The sequence below is a fragment of the Canis aureus genome, chromosome 28 (assembly GCF_053574225.1).
Source record: "Canis aureus isolate CA01 chromosome 28, VMU_Caureus_v.1.0, whole genome shotgun sequence".
Taxonomy (NCBI): Eukaryota; Metazoa; Chordata; class Mammalia; order Carnivora; family Canidae; genus Canis; species Canis aureus.
Window position 1 is genome coordinate 36,348,358 of NC_135638.1, and position 18,045 is coordinate 36,366,402.

The 18,045-nt window shown below is 37.8% G+C and overlaps 2 protein-coding genes across 4 annotated transcripts in view; one reads left to right on the top strand and one right to left on the bottom strand.

The window, feature by feature from the left end:
• RGS20 (regulator of G protein signaling 20) overlaps positions 1–15,401 on the bottom strand; it is an 84,457-nt gene extending 69,056 nt beyond the window's left edge. Inside the window, exon 1 of one of the 2 annotated variants that reach the window (XM_077876938.1) lies at positions 14,978–15,401. In XM_077876938.1, coding sequence (XP_077733064.1) covers positions 14,978–15,142 — 165 coding nt within the window. In that variant the 5' untranslated portion in view covers positions 15,143–15,401. The remainder of the gene's footprint in view (positions 1–14,977) is intronic. The other variant, XM_077876936.1, reaches the window with a different exon arrangement.
• The window catches only part of ATP6V1H (ATPase H+ transporting V1 subunit H), a 168,069-nt gene that overhangs the window by 7,891 nt on the left and 142,133 nt on the right, over positions 1–18,045 (top strand). The window lies entirely within an intron of this gene.

Here is an 18,045-nt window from a genome sequence, read left to right on the forward strand (position 1 = left end):
AAAAGGAATGTAAGTGTGTGTGTGTGTGTGTGTGTGTGCCCATGTACATATATTTGTATATACATAGACTATCTGTAGGACAAAACAAAGAAGCTGATAAGACTGAAGAGTGGGAAAAAAAAAAAAAAGACTGAAGAGTGGTTGCCTTGGGGGGATTGGGGAGTGCAGGTTGGAGACTGGCCAGATAAAGACTTAGTATATTGTATGTACTTTTATGCTCTACATTATTGTAATAGAATCTATAATAAAGAGTTGGTTCCTTTATTTTTTTTTTTTTTTTAATACTTGGCTGCTGACAGCTTTCAATCCCCACTACTCTCTTTTTCCTTCTGCTCCATATCGGGCAAACTGATAGGACAACCTAGATGCTTTCTCCTTTGGCACCTGCAGGAAGTTCACCCCATGCAAGTCCTGTCTCTTGCAAAGGAGTACCCTCAATTCTAGCCCACCATGAAATCCCAAGACACTCTTCTGCTCTCCCAAGCCATATTTGGACCTGTTAGCATCCTGACTTGCTCTCCTCAGAGGGCTTCATTATGTGAATAAAACACCTCTCTATGCTCTCTTGGTATTTTTGTGGCCTAATTGGCCTGGACATCTGAACCGAATTTGGGGTGTGTGTGTGAGAGGGTCGGTCCATTCTGCCTATGTAGGGATGACCACAACAATTGTATTAGGTCACAACTGTAAGCTATACTAGTCTAATTTTGAATATTAACTAGAACATTTTTAAATGGTAAGAATAAAAAAAGGTCCATGTACCAAAGCCCTAAGATTTTAAGATCCATGTCGGCCTTCTCCATCTTTCTTATCTGCTAATTCATTAAAAAGGCTGAAAAAGAAAAGAAAACTAAACTAAAATGACTAAAATCTGTGCTCTTTCTTCCATATTATTCCATATTCCAGAGAGCAAGAAGGGAATTATTATTACATAAAATACAGAAAATTGAAAAGAAAAATTCAAAGTAAATTTTTGAAGCTTTGGTGATGTTTATCTGGGATCTCCAACTCTATAAAAATTAGATTTGTCCAAAACTACCATATTTTAAAAAATCATAGATGCTTACAATGAAAAAAATATAGTTATATATGCATAAAACATATATAAAATTATATATATATAATATATATATATTCAAGCAAGCTATTCCTGAGGAATAGTAATCAGTACTCTAACAGAATCCTCACTGTATTTTACATACTTATTTTATCATATTTTAGGACATATTTTACCCTGATGTGCAAGCACTTAGAAAATGTTCTCAACATGCATGCACTCATCACCCCTTTCCTTTTTTTTTTTTTTTTAAGGTTTTATTTATTTATTCATGAGAGACACAGAGAATGAGGCTGAGACACAGGCAGAGGGAGAAGCAGGCTCCTTGCAGGGAACCTAATTCAGAACTCGATCCCAGGACCCTGGGATCATGCTCTGAGCCAAAGTCAGACACTAAACCACTGAGCCACCCAGGTGTCCCTCACCACTCCTTCCTTAAAGCTATTTGGTGAGGAGGCTACAGACCAGTGAGCTCCAATGATTTCTGTTAGGGCTGGCAAGGAACAGAACTGGGCCACTGATCAGTGCTTCCTGCCATAGTGCTTCTTGACCTACATCCAGGAGATGTGCTCATTATTTACTGATGTTAGTAACTAGGATTAACAGTAACAGTAATCAAGGACAGTGATATTGTTGATGCATATCTCTGAATGCCTCGATGGTTGCTAATTGTTCTTAAGTGCCTTTGACATTATTTCTCTCAGACCAAAATTCCAATTTCCCCTCCTTCTCATATCCAGCAAGCAATGAAAATTCCATGACTAGCTTGCTTCCAAACTGCCATTGGAGATTGAATTACTGACTTCAACTCTATAGGTGCTGGGTCAGTTTATCACATGGCTGCTAATTCTCTACTTTCCTCAACAATACAGTTACTTCTTTGAGGTCCTAAAAGGACAATAACCTTTTTAATAATCTGATTTACTTAAAACTAGAGAACAGTATTTTAAGCCCTAACAGAGAGGCCCCTAACATTTTAGATAGTAAAGAAAATACACCAAAGTGAAGGCTGTAGCAGAATCTGCCTCACATGATGTCAGACACCTTTGGTTAAGTTAAATCCACAGAGTGCAGAATATTGTTACTCTGAAATGAAATACAGTCAAATAGTCAAAACTCTGTATAATTTATAAAGTTCCTATTTAATTATTTATTTATTTTCAAGAAAGCTGCTAATCTTAGTGCAGCCAAGCTTTGCACAATGATTGGCAGAGTCTAATATAATTGTAAATCATACATTTATTTTTCAGTTCTTATTCAGTTTCTCTTAAGAAGATATAGAACAGGTCAACAAGAGTTCATATTATGATATTTCATCCTAAGGCTTTTCAAGGATTAATGTCAGTAACTACGAGAAATGAAAAACTGTGTCATCAAAATCCTAAGAGCTGGTGGGAGCAAACAGAAGCTTGAAAAGTGCAAACGTGAGAAATGCAGGGGATGGGGCTGCTCACATAATCAAAAGTCTTCTTTTTCTTAGGTTATCTGTATATAAAAGTTTCCAGCACTGCTGCCATTTGAATCTTAACATTTTCCCTGGGCTCTGTTGGTCCCCTGGGGTGCCTAGTGGGGAAGAGGGAAGAAGGTTGGCAAGAGAACAGAGCAGGGGAAAAGCTGTAGATGGGGGAAGGGCAGAGTCAGGAGATGGAGGCCCTACCAGCTGTGTCCCCTGTGACTTTGGATAAGCGCACACCTGGGCTGCAGTTTCCTTTCCTGCAGAGGGATTTAGTGAAGACAGCCTCAGGACTTCTAAAGGAGCTGATTTCTGGGTTCAGTGTGGGGCCCATTCTCTGACACATAATCCCTTTCCATTGTCCTTTCCTGGGCTCCCTCCCCAACACATGCGAATGTGCGCACACATGCACACACTTACACGCACACACACACATGCACACACACGAACCCTGTACCTTAGAGCAGAGAAGCAGAGCAGAACCCAGAGGGAGCTCTGGAGCCAGGGTGACTCCCAAGCAAGCACTTAACATCCCCACTGCGACTTCTCCAGCTTCCTTAATTAAATTACAGCATTCCTCCTAAACAGCTTCCACATTGGAGCCTGCACAGTGCCTCAGTCCATTCTACCCTGTTCTCTACCCAGCTGAAGGAGTAATCTTTCTAAAAGGCAAATGTGATCATGTTGCTCCCCTCCCTCTAGCCATTCACTGGCTCCTCATTTCTTTATGGGCCCTAATACAGCATATAGACCTTCTGTGATTTGATCTCTACTTTTACTCACTTTTCTTTCTCCCTATTACCTTGTATTCAAAGCTCCAATTATATTGTTTTCTCAGTTCCTAAAATTCCCTTGTATATGTTCATTCTTGGTTCTTTGTATAAATTTCCCTCCTGCTGAATCATTACCCATTCCTAATCTGCTCTTCCTTTCTCACCCAGGGGAGTCTCTTATTAACCTTCAAGTCTCAGTTTAGGTGCTGGTTCCTCCAGGAAGCTCTCTCAGGTTGGGTTAGCTGCTCGCATATTTTCTCTTGTCACAACATTTCCTGCTCTGAATTGTGATAGTTTGTGAGAGTCAGGACTTTGCCTTTATATGAGACCTGTGTCTCAAAAAACCAAAAGCAGTACTGAGACATAATTCGTGTTCAATCAATATTTGTTAAATGAACGAACTTAGATATGACATGATCTGGAGTTGATAATTGTTGAAGCTGGGTAATATGTACATAGGGTTCTATTATGCTATTATTTACTATGCTATTTTTCTGCTTTTAAGTATATTTTGACATTTGTTGTAATAAAATAATTTTTAAAAAAGATTTTATTTATCTATTTGAGAGAGAGCGCATGAACGGGGTAGGGAGGAGGCATAGAGGGAGAAGCAGCTCCTTGCTGAGCAGGGAGCCCAACTCAGGGCTCTATCCCAGGACCTCGGATCATGACCTGAGCTGAAGGCAGACACTTAACCAACTGAGCCACCCAGGTGCCCCTTAATAAAAAGATTTTTTAAAAGATATGATTTTTAACTTCTTTTTTTTTTATTTTTAACTTCTAAACAACATATCTCAATTCTTCTTAAATTGCAATCAATAGACCAGAGACAGCAGAGTAGAAGCTGCCACAATTCCATGTGCAAGCCTTCAGGGCATGAGGTTTATTAAAATGGCTGTTCGGAGAAGGTATGATGCAAAGGGGGACACGGACAGGTCTCACTCGAGGAGCCTGCCCTCCATTTGTCCCCATGGTCCCACGCCGGATCCACCAATTTCACACTGGTGGAGTACAAAAATCAATAAGCAAGATGGCAAGAACAAGGGAAGACATTGTTCCGTCCAAAGTGGAAATTTGTGAGAGGGCTCAGGAAGGCTGCATGGGCTTTGTAGCTTTTCCAGTGGTTTCTAATAAACCAGGCTTTGTGTGAGCCTCACTCAGGCTGCACAGGGCCCTGTCCTAAGGCTTTCTCTCTCCTCTGGCCTGGCTGCCCGGAGAACTTGTTAGCTCTCACTCATTTCTTTGGAGTTGGACTCCACTCAATTGGATTGCTTTGCTTTGCATTTTAAAAGAGGTATTTTTCTTGAGGAAGCTGGAAGCTGGCACTGACCTGAAATTACATATTTTGAGACCAGTCAGGATCCATAACTATCATTAATTTCCTTCATGGCACTTAAGACCTTTGGCTGAAAAAAGATTCTAACAATGCCCTTGGCTTAAAGAGGTAGAGAAAACTCAGTATTTCACCCCTATGGTGGGAACAATGTCGGATAATAATACATACTAATCAATTGGCAAATCAGTATTGATTGGGTTCTTAGCAGGTGCCCAGTATGTGAGAGGCTTCCACATAGAAGGGAATAATTCCCACAGATGGGAATAATTAGATGAACTGTTGTGGGGGAAGCATGGGTTCCCCAGGAGAGCAGTGTAGGACCAATAGGAAGCCTGGACCCGTGGGTGCAGACTCTTTTTTAAAAGTCAAAGCATCTGATTAAAAAAATAGAATTATTCACGAGAGGTATTATTGTCTTGATTTTATAAATGATAAAACCAGACAAAGAATTAAACCCTACTTGGACCTGAATTAAAAAATCAGTTCTTGCCAGTACAAAGACATTGATTTCATGTCATCACACTGCCTGGTTTGTACCTGCGTACACCATAAAAATGCACATGACTGAACTTCTTCAGCTAGGATAAAGGATGTCTTTAAGTAAGTAGTCAGACTTATTAGTTAAAACTGAACCTCATTTTACTAGTTTGAGATCCTGCAATGCTGTCATGTCCACCAGATGTCAGTGTATGCTGTTCTTTCACTCCCTTGGGTCTTGCTTTTAGGAAATATTAAGACCCAAGAGCCCACCTTGCTCTTGGGCTCCTCAAAATGGTTTTTGCACCTGGGCATGTGGTGAAGGGCTTTGTGCTAAGAGGGTACAGCTGAGTGCTGAGTCTTGACTCAGAAGGAATTTGGAAATCTCATGAGCTCTCTGTTGCCCCGATTTTCTAAAATCCAAAGGAATTCATTTCTTCTCCCCTCTTTTGTGATTTCGTGTATCTAAAAACCAGCTCATTTCTGATGGATGAGCCAAGCAGAGTTATAACCTGGTCTGTGGCTAAAACTGCACAGAAAAAAAGGAGGTTTTGAAAGTGCAGGGAGGATGCCAGGAATGTCTCAGCTTCTCTGTAATCAGCCGCAGAAGCCAGTGCCAGATAGGGCTGGGATTTGGACCAGGCTGGAGTGTGGCTTCTGAGGAGGGGCCAGAAATAGCCTCAAAGGGGGTTTCTCTTCTGCTCAGCTTCTTTATGCCTCAAATTACACTATTGCAAGTTCATCCTTGCAGATCTAATATTACCATTCCGCGTAGATTTCGTGAGTAGGAACAGTCTATTAATTCATTTACATCTAAGTGCAAATGAATTTGAATTTTATGTTTTTTCTAATGGGAGAAACCAGGCAAGAATGAGACACTGAGGTGCCTCGGGGATGCCTGGGGAAAGAGGCTAAGGTGAGGGGTAGGGGAAAGAGCGAGGGTGACAAACTTCTCTGATCTCCCAGGCTGGCTCAGGCTAATGGACGTGGTGCCTGGGAGACCTTCTGTGCTCTGTCTCTCATATCCTTACTGACCTTAATGACACCAGCAAGTTGTTAAAAATAGTCAGTTTGACGGTATTTTTAAAGAGAAGAAAAAAGGAAGCAATAGTAGTGGGATTTTATTTGCTAATCATATGCTTATTTTTCAAACCAGCAGGATTTTTTCTGTAACAAAAGTGTCTATATAAGTAAGTGACTGTTCTCCTTGGATGATGTTGATGGTAGTAGTAAAGCTCTCTCCTCAAATGAAAACTTCAAAAAATATGCCCTTCAGAACATTCTGAACTGGTCACAGATGAAAGTCTTAAATAAATGGAGTTCAGTCTAACCTGTAGAAGCAGAGAGAGCAGATTTATTACAGAATGGAGAAATGTGGTGTGAAATTGGTAATATCAAATGCTTTGATCATTTCTTCCTAGTAATGTTTTATTCATTCCATTTGGTCATTTCTGCTCAACTTTCTTACACAACCTTGAAGAACCTTTAATGATAGCTTATATGTAAAAATATTTATGTAACAGTGTGTCTGGGTTACTAGATGACCCACACTGATTTGAGGGAGCACAGAGGGTCACACAAAAAGCTCACAGTCTACCGTGTCTGGTGGAGGCAGGGGTTTGTCTGGTGACTAGATTTCAGTTGCTGTGGGGCCCACCCACAGATCTTTGCTAAATAGGGGATAAATGGGGGAGATGTGTGGATTTATCTCTGAAATATGACTATAAGGCTTGTGAGTGATAGATACAAAAATGCCAGACCTAAAACATCTAAATTAGCACTATCTCTTTCCAGTGTCATGGTTACTTTGGGAGGCCATATACTGGTTCAAAGTTGTAGTCACTCCAAACCGTGCTGGTGAGCTCCTCTAGGATTGTCTCTTAACTTACAGAAGGGCCAGGACTGATTGATTGATCCAGGGGTAGATAACAGACCCATACTGGGCCAGATTCTCTCTCCTGGGAATTGGAAATGAGACCATGGAGATGCAATGATGGGAGTCTGCTTTTTGGTGCTGAGCTGTCTGTCTTTCTAGCACCTTCCACAGACTTCCAGGCTCAGGTTCCTGAGCTGCCAGGCTCCCGGCTTCCTGCTTTTCCTTTTATCTTCTGGTTGGTCATACATAGTTTGAAAAGGCAGTTACCCAGATGTGTTGAGACTATGCTTATGATATTTTAATCTTACTTCAAATAAAAGTCCTTGGAATGCTCTATCACTTGAAAATGAATACTTACAGTTTTTAGTGCTGAGAATTCAAAGTTTTGTAAGTACAATATTTTCTTAGGGAAAAACATACTTGGTTACATCATTGATATCAAATTAAATCATAGTCTGCAATTTGGACTTCATTCTTGAATATTTGAAATATATTCCAATAGTTACTGCAGGGTTTAAATATTATTATCTGTCAGCATATGTGCTTCATTTTAAAATTTCTTTTTTCAGTCATTTTAAATGCAGTAACTATGAAACCATTCTATGGAAGTTTCTAAAATAAATTCCCACCCCACATAACACAAGTCTAATCTGAATTGCTTTTACCTAAGGAATGGAAATACATGGTTCATACAGAAGCCGTAGCAACAAGTTTACTACCAAAGGTTCCCAGTAAAGTTCATCTACAGCTTTACCTTGCAACAAGGCAAAACTTTAATGTAAATTTCCTAAGGTATTTGCAGTGGTTTTATTGTTTTGTGAAGGCTGGCTTGATTCTTTTTTTTTTTTTAATTTTATTTATTTATTTATATTGTAGTAATCTCTACACCCAATGTGGGGCTTGAACCCACAACCCTGAGAGATCAAGAGTCACATGCTCTTTTGACTGAGCCAGCCAGGCGCCCCAAGGCTGGCTTGATTTTGACAGGAAAGCCAACATGATTTTATGAGATCTTTTGAATAGAGGAAATGAGACAAGGTATATTTTTTCCTAAATATTAATTTAAAATCTGAGCCTTCGGGATGTCTGGGTGGCTCAGCAGTTGAATGTCTGCCTTTGGCTCAGGTCCTGATCCCGGGGTTCTGGGATGGAGTCCCACATTGGGCTCCACAGGGAGCCTTCTTCTCCCTCTGCCTGTGTCTCTGCCTCTCTGTGTGTCTCTCAGGAATAAATAAAATCTTGAAAAAAAATAAAATAAATAAAATAAAATCTGAGCATTCTAAGATTTGTGGAAAAAAAGCCCAAGCTATATAATGAGGCCAACTCGGACTTTAACAATATGTTTTTAATTCTTCCAGACAAGATCTTTTGCCATTTTTATTTATTTCTCATTTTTACTTGTTTATTATTATTAGTTTTAAGGATCTTTTGCCATTTTTAAAGATTATTCTGAAAGTTCAAGATGAGTTGTGCTATCCAGTGAATGTCTGAATGTCTGAAGTATGTGCTAATAACTCCCATTGTGATATAAATAGGTATATGGAAAATTGTATTTATGTGTCTATTTGCTGTTTAATTTCAAAGGGTAAAATTGAATCCCCAGTCTTTGAGATTGAAAAAAAAATTTATTACGTTAACTTTCAAATAAAAAAAATACCCAGGGCAAATATACTCATGGATTTTCATATCCATCACTCAGTATCAACATATTGCCAATTCTGCTTCATTTCACACCACCCCCCCCTTTCTCTCCACTTCTCCTGTTATTTTAAAGGAAGTCAGAGGTCATATGTCATTTCTTCTGAAGACATTCCTGTTTGCCTCTTTGGGACTTAAAGAAAAAAAACAAAAAAGGAAAGCATAAAAACCACAGTCTCTTCTGACTTCCTTTTACCAGACATGAGGGGTAGAACCCATTGTTTCTCCTCTTCTCCCTTCCTTTCTTTGTGTCTGTGAATTTAATCTGGAGCTGTAAGTCTCTCCCCTCATTCATTTCTCCTTTCTTTTTGTAATATAATCAAACTTTTAAAGAATAATCACATTTTGCAGTCACTTTTTTACATCTAATATCTCCATCCAAGCAACTCTTTCAATAATTACCATCGATCCTTCCTAACTGTGACTTCCACATTTTTCATTGCTTTGAAACATATTTTCATGTGACTTATACAGGAAGTGTGGCTGTGTCATAATCTGTATACTTGAATATCTTAAAATGTCTTTCTCTTGAGTTAGGGCATGAGTGACACTTGCTTATGAATAATTCTTGGGACATAAAGTTATTTTCTTCAAAGCTCTTGCTATATATCAATTGTTTTCAGTTATTTAGTGCTTCAGAGAATTATAAGGTGAAGGACCTTCTTGTTTCCTAATATGTAATCTTATTTTTTCTGGGTATTTACTGAAATGTCTTAATTTTTGAAGTTTGAACATTCTATGAGGATATTTCTAGGCTTAGTTCTATTTTCATTAAGTTTGCTTGTAATAGATTATGTCTTCTTAGATTATTGTTTGAAATCTTTATTACATCAGGAATATAAAATTATATTTAAAGAAAACTTGAAAAAAAATAAAGAAAACTTGATTATTGCTGAGTAATGTACTCAGATCCCACTTTTTATCTATTTCCTTTATCTGTCCCTAAAGTGAATTTTTCAAGATATGACCTCCTTATACTATGCCTTCATAATTTTAATTTCTTTATCTTTCTCCCCTGTGTTGTGACTGACTTTCTCAAATATATTATTCTATTTTGATATTTCTTATTTCGATTATTTTAATTTTTGTGGCATCTGGTCGGCTGTTAAAGTCTTCCTCCCTCCCTCCCCTTTTATTTATTTATTTATTTATTTATTTATTTATTTATTTATTTATTTTTGTTTTATTTTTTATTGGTATTCAATTTACCAACATACAGAATAACTCCCAGTGCCCGTCACCCATTCACTCCCACCCCCCACCCTCCTCCCCTTCTACCACCCCTAGTTCGTTTCCCAGAGTTAGCAGTCTTTACGTTCTGTCTCCCTTTCTGATATTTCCCACACATTTTTTCTCCCTTCCCTTATATTCCCTTTCACTATTATTTATATTCCCCACATGAATGAGAACATATAATGTTTGTCCTTCTCCGACTGACTTACTTCACTCAGCTCCCTCCCCTTTTAAATCAATGACTGAATGTCTTAACTCCATTAACTTTTCTTTTTTATGGTAACATTTCACTAATTTCCAAAATGCAACACCTGCTTGAATATTACAATGAATATAACACAGATATATATTATTAAAATACTTCTGTTTTCTACAGGAATATGCCATGGTAGCATAGTCAACACCAACCTACAGCCAAAGCCATCAGTAGTGGCAGAAAGCACGCTGGCTAGGTAGGCAGGCTCTCCCGGCAGTGATGTAGACATGGGGCTGCAGTGACACTTGGTATAAATAATTCTTGGGACATAGAGTTTTTTCTTCATAGCTCTCTTGTCATAAATCAATTGTCTTCAGTTATTTAGTGCTTCAGAGAATTATAAGGTGAGAAGAGAAGCACTATGTGGGTTTTACACTGAAGTGGTAATGTACCACCCTTGTAGGATTCCATGGCCATCCCACAGTATCCTGAAAGTTAAGAAGTATTATGCTAAGTGCAATAAGTCAGTCAGAGAAAGACAGCTGCCATATGATTTCACTCATATGTGAAACTTAAGAAACAAAAGAAATGAACAACAACAACAATAATAATAAAGATAGCTATACTCCTTTGCCTCATCTAGAACATCCTACGGGAGTTACTGGAGGATTGCCAATTAACATTTGCATGCTAACTATGGAAGATATAATCACAGCAGGCTTCCAAATGAAACTTTTTCTGAAAAGGTTTATGTGAACATCTCAAATGTTAAACTCATTACTACCGAATTCTTTTCAGAGGGCCTTCGGAAAAAAAAAAAAAAAAGAACCAATTTTATCCTTCTTCTGGACTTACTCTTTCACAAATGGAGGCAGGACAAACTGATTTTGTCTTCTGAATACATTAATGTTAAAGTATTGGATATCAGAAGCATAATTCCTTTTTACGAAGACTTTTTTTCTTCTTTTCTGTATCTTTTTCATCACACAAAGCTCCATTGTCTTTGTAGCTACCTTTTGGGGCCCTGACATTTGTTTTTCTCCTTTTAGTGTATAACGTCTCAAAACAAGTGCTTTGATCAGCTGCTCAAGGGATTACACGTCTGGAACAGGAGGGCACTTAGAAGCCTGTGTTCTTAGAGATGCATTGATGTTGGAATGGTATGAAAAATAATTTTGTGGAGGGGTCTGGCTGGCTCAGTCCGTAGAGAATGTGACTCTTGATCTCTGGGTTAAAAAAAATGATTTTATGGAAACAACTTTCTTGTCTAAGCTCTGACCATGTTTATTACTGAAGAAGAATGCATTGACACATATACATATAAATCTATGTCAATAGATGGATTTGACTTCTTGCCACTGTGGCTTTAATGCTTTCTCTCTTTCTCATGTCTATCACTTAGGAAGAATGGTTGGCCTAGAGGGTCCCCTGCCCCCTACCTGCATTCCATGCCCTGAATTAAAGGAAGCAAAAATCCTGATGCAGAAAAAAAATTCTGCTGTGTGATTATGTGGATGGGGGTATTAATTTATTTTGTAGTAAATTAGTGGTCCATGTTGGTGTACTTTGGGCTGAATGCACAAAACACTATTAACACTTAAGCTACAAAACACTATTAAGAAGTCTGGCATCAAGCCTATGAAATTATAGCCTACTTTCTAAATCGCTATCAGAAGCTATTGAATTAGTAATAAAATCAGTGCCCCAAAAATCTCTAGGTTCAAATCACCACTCAGATGACTTCGCACACATAACCAACAGTATTTCAAAACTTGTTTTCCCATCTCTAAAACGGGTCTAATGACACTAGTGCTACTGACCCAATCAAAGTGGTTAAGGATCCAAATGAAAAGAACTGGAAGAACCACAGCAATAAATGTAGGCAACACTGTGTTGGTACATCAGTGTAACTGTCTTTGTTTTCTTTTAATTTTTATTTTGAAGTAATTATAGATTCATAGTAAGTTCCAAGAGAGAATGGGCAGAGTGGTTCCAGGCACCTTTTGCTCAGTTTCCCTCATGGAAACTGCATGACTATTATCCATTATCAAAACCAGGAAACTGACATTGGTACAATCCATAGCATTTATTTCAATTTCACAAGTTTACTCATTGCCAGCACTAGGTTTTGTCACTTTATTATTATTTTTTTTTAGTAGACTCGACGCTGGGCTCAACTCACAACCCTGAGATAAAGCAAGACCTGAGCTGAGATCAAGAGCCAGATGCTTAACCAACTGAGCCACCCAGGCACCCCTCATTACTTTTCATTTTAGCCATTCTGATAGGTGTGTAGTGATATTTTATTGTGTTTTTAGTTTGTGTTTTCCTAATGGCTATGATGTTGACTATCTTTTCATGTGTTTGTTTGCCATTTGTATATGCTCTTTGATGGAATGCCTGTTCAATTTCTTTGCCCATATTCTAGTTGGATTGTTTGCTATTTTATTTTTGAGCTTTGTGAATTCTTTATATATTCTAAATGTGAGGGCTTTGTCAGTTATGGGGTTTGAAAATATTCTCTCAAAGTCTGTAGTTTGTCTTTTTATCCTCTTAACAGTTTTTGGCAGAGCAAATGTTTCTTTTTTATATTCTGAGATTCAACTTTTTAATTTTTCCTTTATGGACTATACTTTTGATGCCCAAGAACTCTGATTAGCCTTAATCACAATGATTAACAAATTTTCCCCCTAAAAGTTTTATAGTTTTACTTACAGTTGTACATTTTATAAGTCCATGATGCATTTTTAATTAATTTCTGTATAATGTATGAGGCTTAGGTTGCAGATTTTTGAAGGTTTTATCACTGGCCTCTAGACATCTAAACACATTCCATCCCATGCTCTCCCTGTCTACTTTTCCATATTTCTTTTTTTTAAAGATTTTATTTATTTATTCATGAGAGACACACAGAGAGAGAGAGAGGCAGAGATACAGGCAGAGGGAGAAGCAGGCTCCATGCAGGGAGCCTGACGTGGGACTCAATCCTGGGTCTCCAGGATCATGCCCTGGGCTGAAGGCAGCCCTAAATCACTGAGCCACCGGGCTGCCCACTTTTCCATATTTCTAAGACATTATTTCATGTCTACTTTAAATTTCATCTCTTTAACTCTTTCATTAGGCAATTTTCAGTTGTTTTACTCTATATTGGTCATATGCCATCCCTAACATTTTACTGCCTTACTGATCAAAAGAATGTAGTTACATAGATATCCTCTACTGTTGACATGAGTCATGGTGATAATACGATAACTTAATAAATGTTGATATGTTTGTCTGTTTTCCAATGTATTGTAAGTCTGCCAAGGAGAAGGAGCATATCTTTTTCTTTCTCAAAACCTAACCCAGGTTTTACACATAGTAAGGATGCAATGCTGTTTGTAGAATTAAAATGGATTGAGTTCTATCATCCTCATATATGCTAGAAGAGGGACATGTTCACCTATATGTGTATCTATGTTCAGATGCAACATAAGATTTTTTGAGGAGGCAAAACTGAGTGGGAAGGCCAGTAGCATTTCAACTGGATCACTCCTGACTACTCATACCTGCTGCTGTACTGGCTGGAACCCGTTTATCTGGGTGAATGAGGTCAGTATCACAGGTAGGATTGTCCAGTACTGGAAGTGTATTTGATTCCAGGATGCTGTGGGAAGATGTACTGCTGATTCATAAATACTTTTCCAATTTATCTGCCTATGATTCTGTTTAAAGAGTACCCCTCAATACAGTTAGAACTTTGAAATTATATGTGTGCACACACATAAAATATACCTAAGTTGTTGTTGCTGTTTCCGCAGAGTAACCTCCAAATTCTACCTTTCAGAAATCTCTTTTGCATAGGTTCCCTACATTTAGGTTTAGATGCCCATTAATTAAGGACTTCCAGCCAGTATATCTATTTCATTTTAGCTTCCTAAAGACCTAGTGCTCAGGTGATGATAGGAGCTGTGAATATCACATATTATTTGTTCACATATGTCTGAAAGGTCAAAAGTGAAGGTCAGTACATTTCTACATTTTTCTTCTTCCTGTGCCAATTGGTTAAAATAAGATATCCAATAATAAATCATGTTTATTGTCAGGATATGAGCCATGGCACAAGGACGGATCAGTTTTTTGGTGTTAAAGTATTTGGATAGGTTTGCTGTAGTATGATTGCAGCATTTAATTCTGAGCTCTGATTATTTGTAGGCAGTAACATGGCCCATCCCCCTTTCTCTGAATAACCTTTTAAGAGATGGTTCTATTCATAGTTAAGAGGATTTACAGACTTAAACTGCAAAGATACACACAACACCGAGCAGGCAAATTGTCACTCTTTGGGGAAATAATGTTACCTATTGATAGAAATTCATGCTTAAAAAATTCACCATAGGAAACTATGAATTCAGGAAAAAATCCCTTAGCTTCTTAATGTTCTTATGTTCCTGTATTATTTTATCAATTTTTTCTTGAGCAATTTTTGTAGAAAGCAGTCTATAGTTTTTCTTTCAATACTGTACGAGAAATAAATTTTATTTTAGAGAAAAATATCCAAACTACAATAGCCACAAAATATCAACAGTCATAAAAATCTATGGCTAGATTTCCTTTTTTAAAAAACATTACCCCTCCTGAAACAAACAAACAAACAAACAAACAATAAATAAGCATTTGTCTTCGTAAAGGGAAGCTGTTTAGGTTGGAGAAAACTGGACAGATCTGGTAATTATTATCAAAGTTCTAGTTTTCCTCTTGGGGTTAGCTTGAAAACATTTTGATAAACTATTAGTAAGATAGAGCAATAGTATGAAAGCTTGCTTATGGTTTTAAATTCTTTCCAGATAAAAATTTTCCTTGTCAAGAAAGGATCAGGGGTTGTGGAGATTGTCTTACCTTGACATCATGCACAGCCTTGGTGCTACCTTCATTTTCCATGGTTTGGTGAATGTTTGCTTTATATCCCTCTGCCCTACGCAGGGGCAGAAATTGCTTCCACATAGATGGCCTAGAGAAATGTTCCTGGAGGCACTCTTGGTTGTCTTGGGGAAGACTGGGCATGTTTTTACAATAAAGTTCTAAATGAGTCCTGCAGCCTGTTTTTAACAGCACTAGCCCAGGATCCAGTCTACTTCTCTTCGCCTGGTGGATGCTGTGCCATCTCTCAGCCAGCTGGGGATCTCCCTGCTTCACTATCTGAAGCAACAGGATTATCTGTTTTGGGGATCAGCAGTTTATCCACTAGTGTTCTATTCCAGGTAGAGCTTCTGGTTTTGAATGTCTAGATATGTTATGACTGCCCTCTGCAGGCAGCAATGTGTTCCTAATTCAAATTTAATTCCTAAATCAAAATGGAAAGAAATGGTGTAAGTGATATATTGCTTAGGATATAATGATAAAGGGAATAGACTGTTTTGCGAAATTCTGCATTAGTCATGTGTGATAGGGACTAGTATTTGATCATCTTGGACCACGCAATGGAGAGGCAGATGGTCTGCCTAATCTATGTAGTTTTCTTAAAAGGTCATTTTAGCAGCAGTTAGCTTTGCGGTTAGAAATATTTGCTAAACTCACACCCAAACTTAAGCCCAAGGATTATTACACCTAAATTGATATCATGTAGGATTAAAATGATTTTTCTTATGAAGTAACTAGTCATCTAGTGATTAAACCAAAAGTTGGCTTCGAATATTGTGCTTCACATTTGTAAAGTGCCCTATAAATAAAGATTATTACACAGAGTGCAAAGAGTAGAACATAATATCTTTCTCTCAAGGAATATCTAATGTTCAAGTAACCATTGCTGGGTCTGGTGCACAGGGGTAAAGACCCCAGATGTATATTACTTGGGTTATGAACTGGAGAAATTTCCTTTTGTAAAATGACCCCGGGCCTCCAGAATTGGTATGCAAAACAAACACAGTCACAGTCCCTATCAACATTTCAGCTTCTTTTTTTCCTTTTCTTTCAGCTTCCTTTTCTTTTTATTCTTTTTTTTTTTGTGAGAAATTGATAGATTGATTGTAAAATTCATATGGAACTGTAAGGGACCCAGACTATCCAAAACAATCTCATAAAAAGGAGAACAAAGTTGGAGGATTCACATTTCTCAATTTAAAAACTTATTATAAGGGGATGCTTGGGTGGCTCAGTGGTTGAGCGTCTGCCTTTGGCTTAGGTTGTGATTCCAGGGTTCCAGGATCGAGTCCCGCATCAGGTTCTCCACAGGGAGCCTGCTTCTCCCTCTGTGTCTCTGCCTCTCTCTCATGAATAAATAAAAAAAACTAATTATAAAGCCACAGTAATTAATAGTGTGGTACTCGCATAAAAATAGACCTATAGATCAACAGAATAGAGAGTCCATAAATAGATCCATACATTTAGGGACAATTGATTTTTGACAAGGTGCCAAAATAACTCAACAGAGGAAAGAATTGTCTTTTCAACAAATAGTGCTGGAACAACTGGATAACTACAGGCAGACAGATTAAGTTGAACTTCTACCTCACACCACAGAAAAAATGAACTCAAAATGAATCATAGACTTATAGGTAAGAGCTGAAACTATAAAACTGCTACAAGAAAATGTAGGGGTAAATCTTTGTGACCTTGGATTAAGCAAAGCCTTCTTACATATAATACCAAAAGCACAAAGGACAAAAGAAAAAAAAGGTAAACTGGACTTCAGCAAAATGAAAAACTTTGATTTTCTTTTTTTTTTTAAAACTTTGATTTTCAAAGAACCTCAGAAAGAAAGTGTAAAGATAACCTACAAAATAGAAAATATAGAAAATATTGCAAATCATATATACACAATAAAGGAATTGTATCCAGAATATGTAAAGAGTTCTTACAACTGAAAAAACAAAACAAAATAAAATTTAACTGAAAATGGGTGATGTGTCTAAATAAATATTTCTCCGAAGAAAATACGTAAATGGCCAATAAGCCCATGAAAAGATGCTCGACGTCATTAGCCATTAGGGAAAAGCAAGTCAAAATCACAATGATTTTACACTCAATAGGTTGGCAAAAAAACAGACAATGATAAATGTTAGTATGTGGAGAAACTAGGACTCTCAGACGTTACCCGTGGAAATGTTAAATGTTGTTGCAACCATTTTGGAAAACAGTTTGGCAGTTCCTCAAAATGTTCAACATAGATACCATAATATCCAGCAATTTTGTTTTCCACTGAGGTTACTAACTAGTAAAATATAAGTCTGGTCCCGTTGGTGTGTATCTTTGCCAATACTTGCACAGAACTTGCTTAAGAATGAAATAAGTTCACTGAATAAGCTCACCAGAATAGATAGGCAGGCAGACCGATTCCTAACATCATTTGAGCAATTCACTGTCCCTGAAGAGCTAATCTTAGACTCTTCATTTATATGGTTTAATAACTTCCTTAGAAATAAAATTGTTATTTTGAGAATATTATTACTATTTGCTTAAGTTAGCTCGATCTGTTTCCTTTCACCTGCAGCATAGATGAAGGGCTTATTGGAGTGCTCAACACGTAATAAACTCTTGCTATATGTTTGCTGTTATTATTATTACCTTGGCTGCCGTGACTGTATTAGTTATTTATTGTTGCATAACAAGTATTCTACAACTTAGAGGTTTAAAATAACATTTATTATTTTATTATTATCTGACTGTAACAGGAGCTGGCTGCAGATCCTCTGGCTCAAAAACCACTGTTGAGTCAAGGTGCCAGCTGGAGCTGTAGTCATCTCAAGGCTCAACTGGGGAAGGAGTCACTTCTAGGCTCACTCACATAGCTGTTGCCAGGATTTAGTTCCTCAAATGCAAGTGGACTAAGGGCCCCGTTCCTTACTGGTTGCTGACTAGAGTCTGCCCTCAGTTCCTGCCATATCAGGCTCTCCGTGGGGCAGTTTACCACCTGGCAGCTTGCTTCATCTGTGTGAACAAGTGAGAACGACCCAACAGAATGCAAGTAA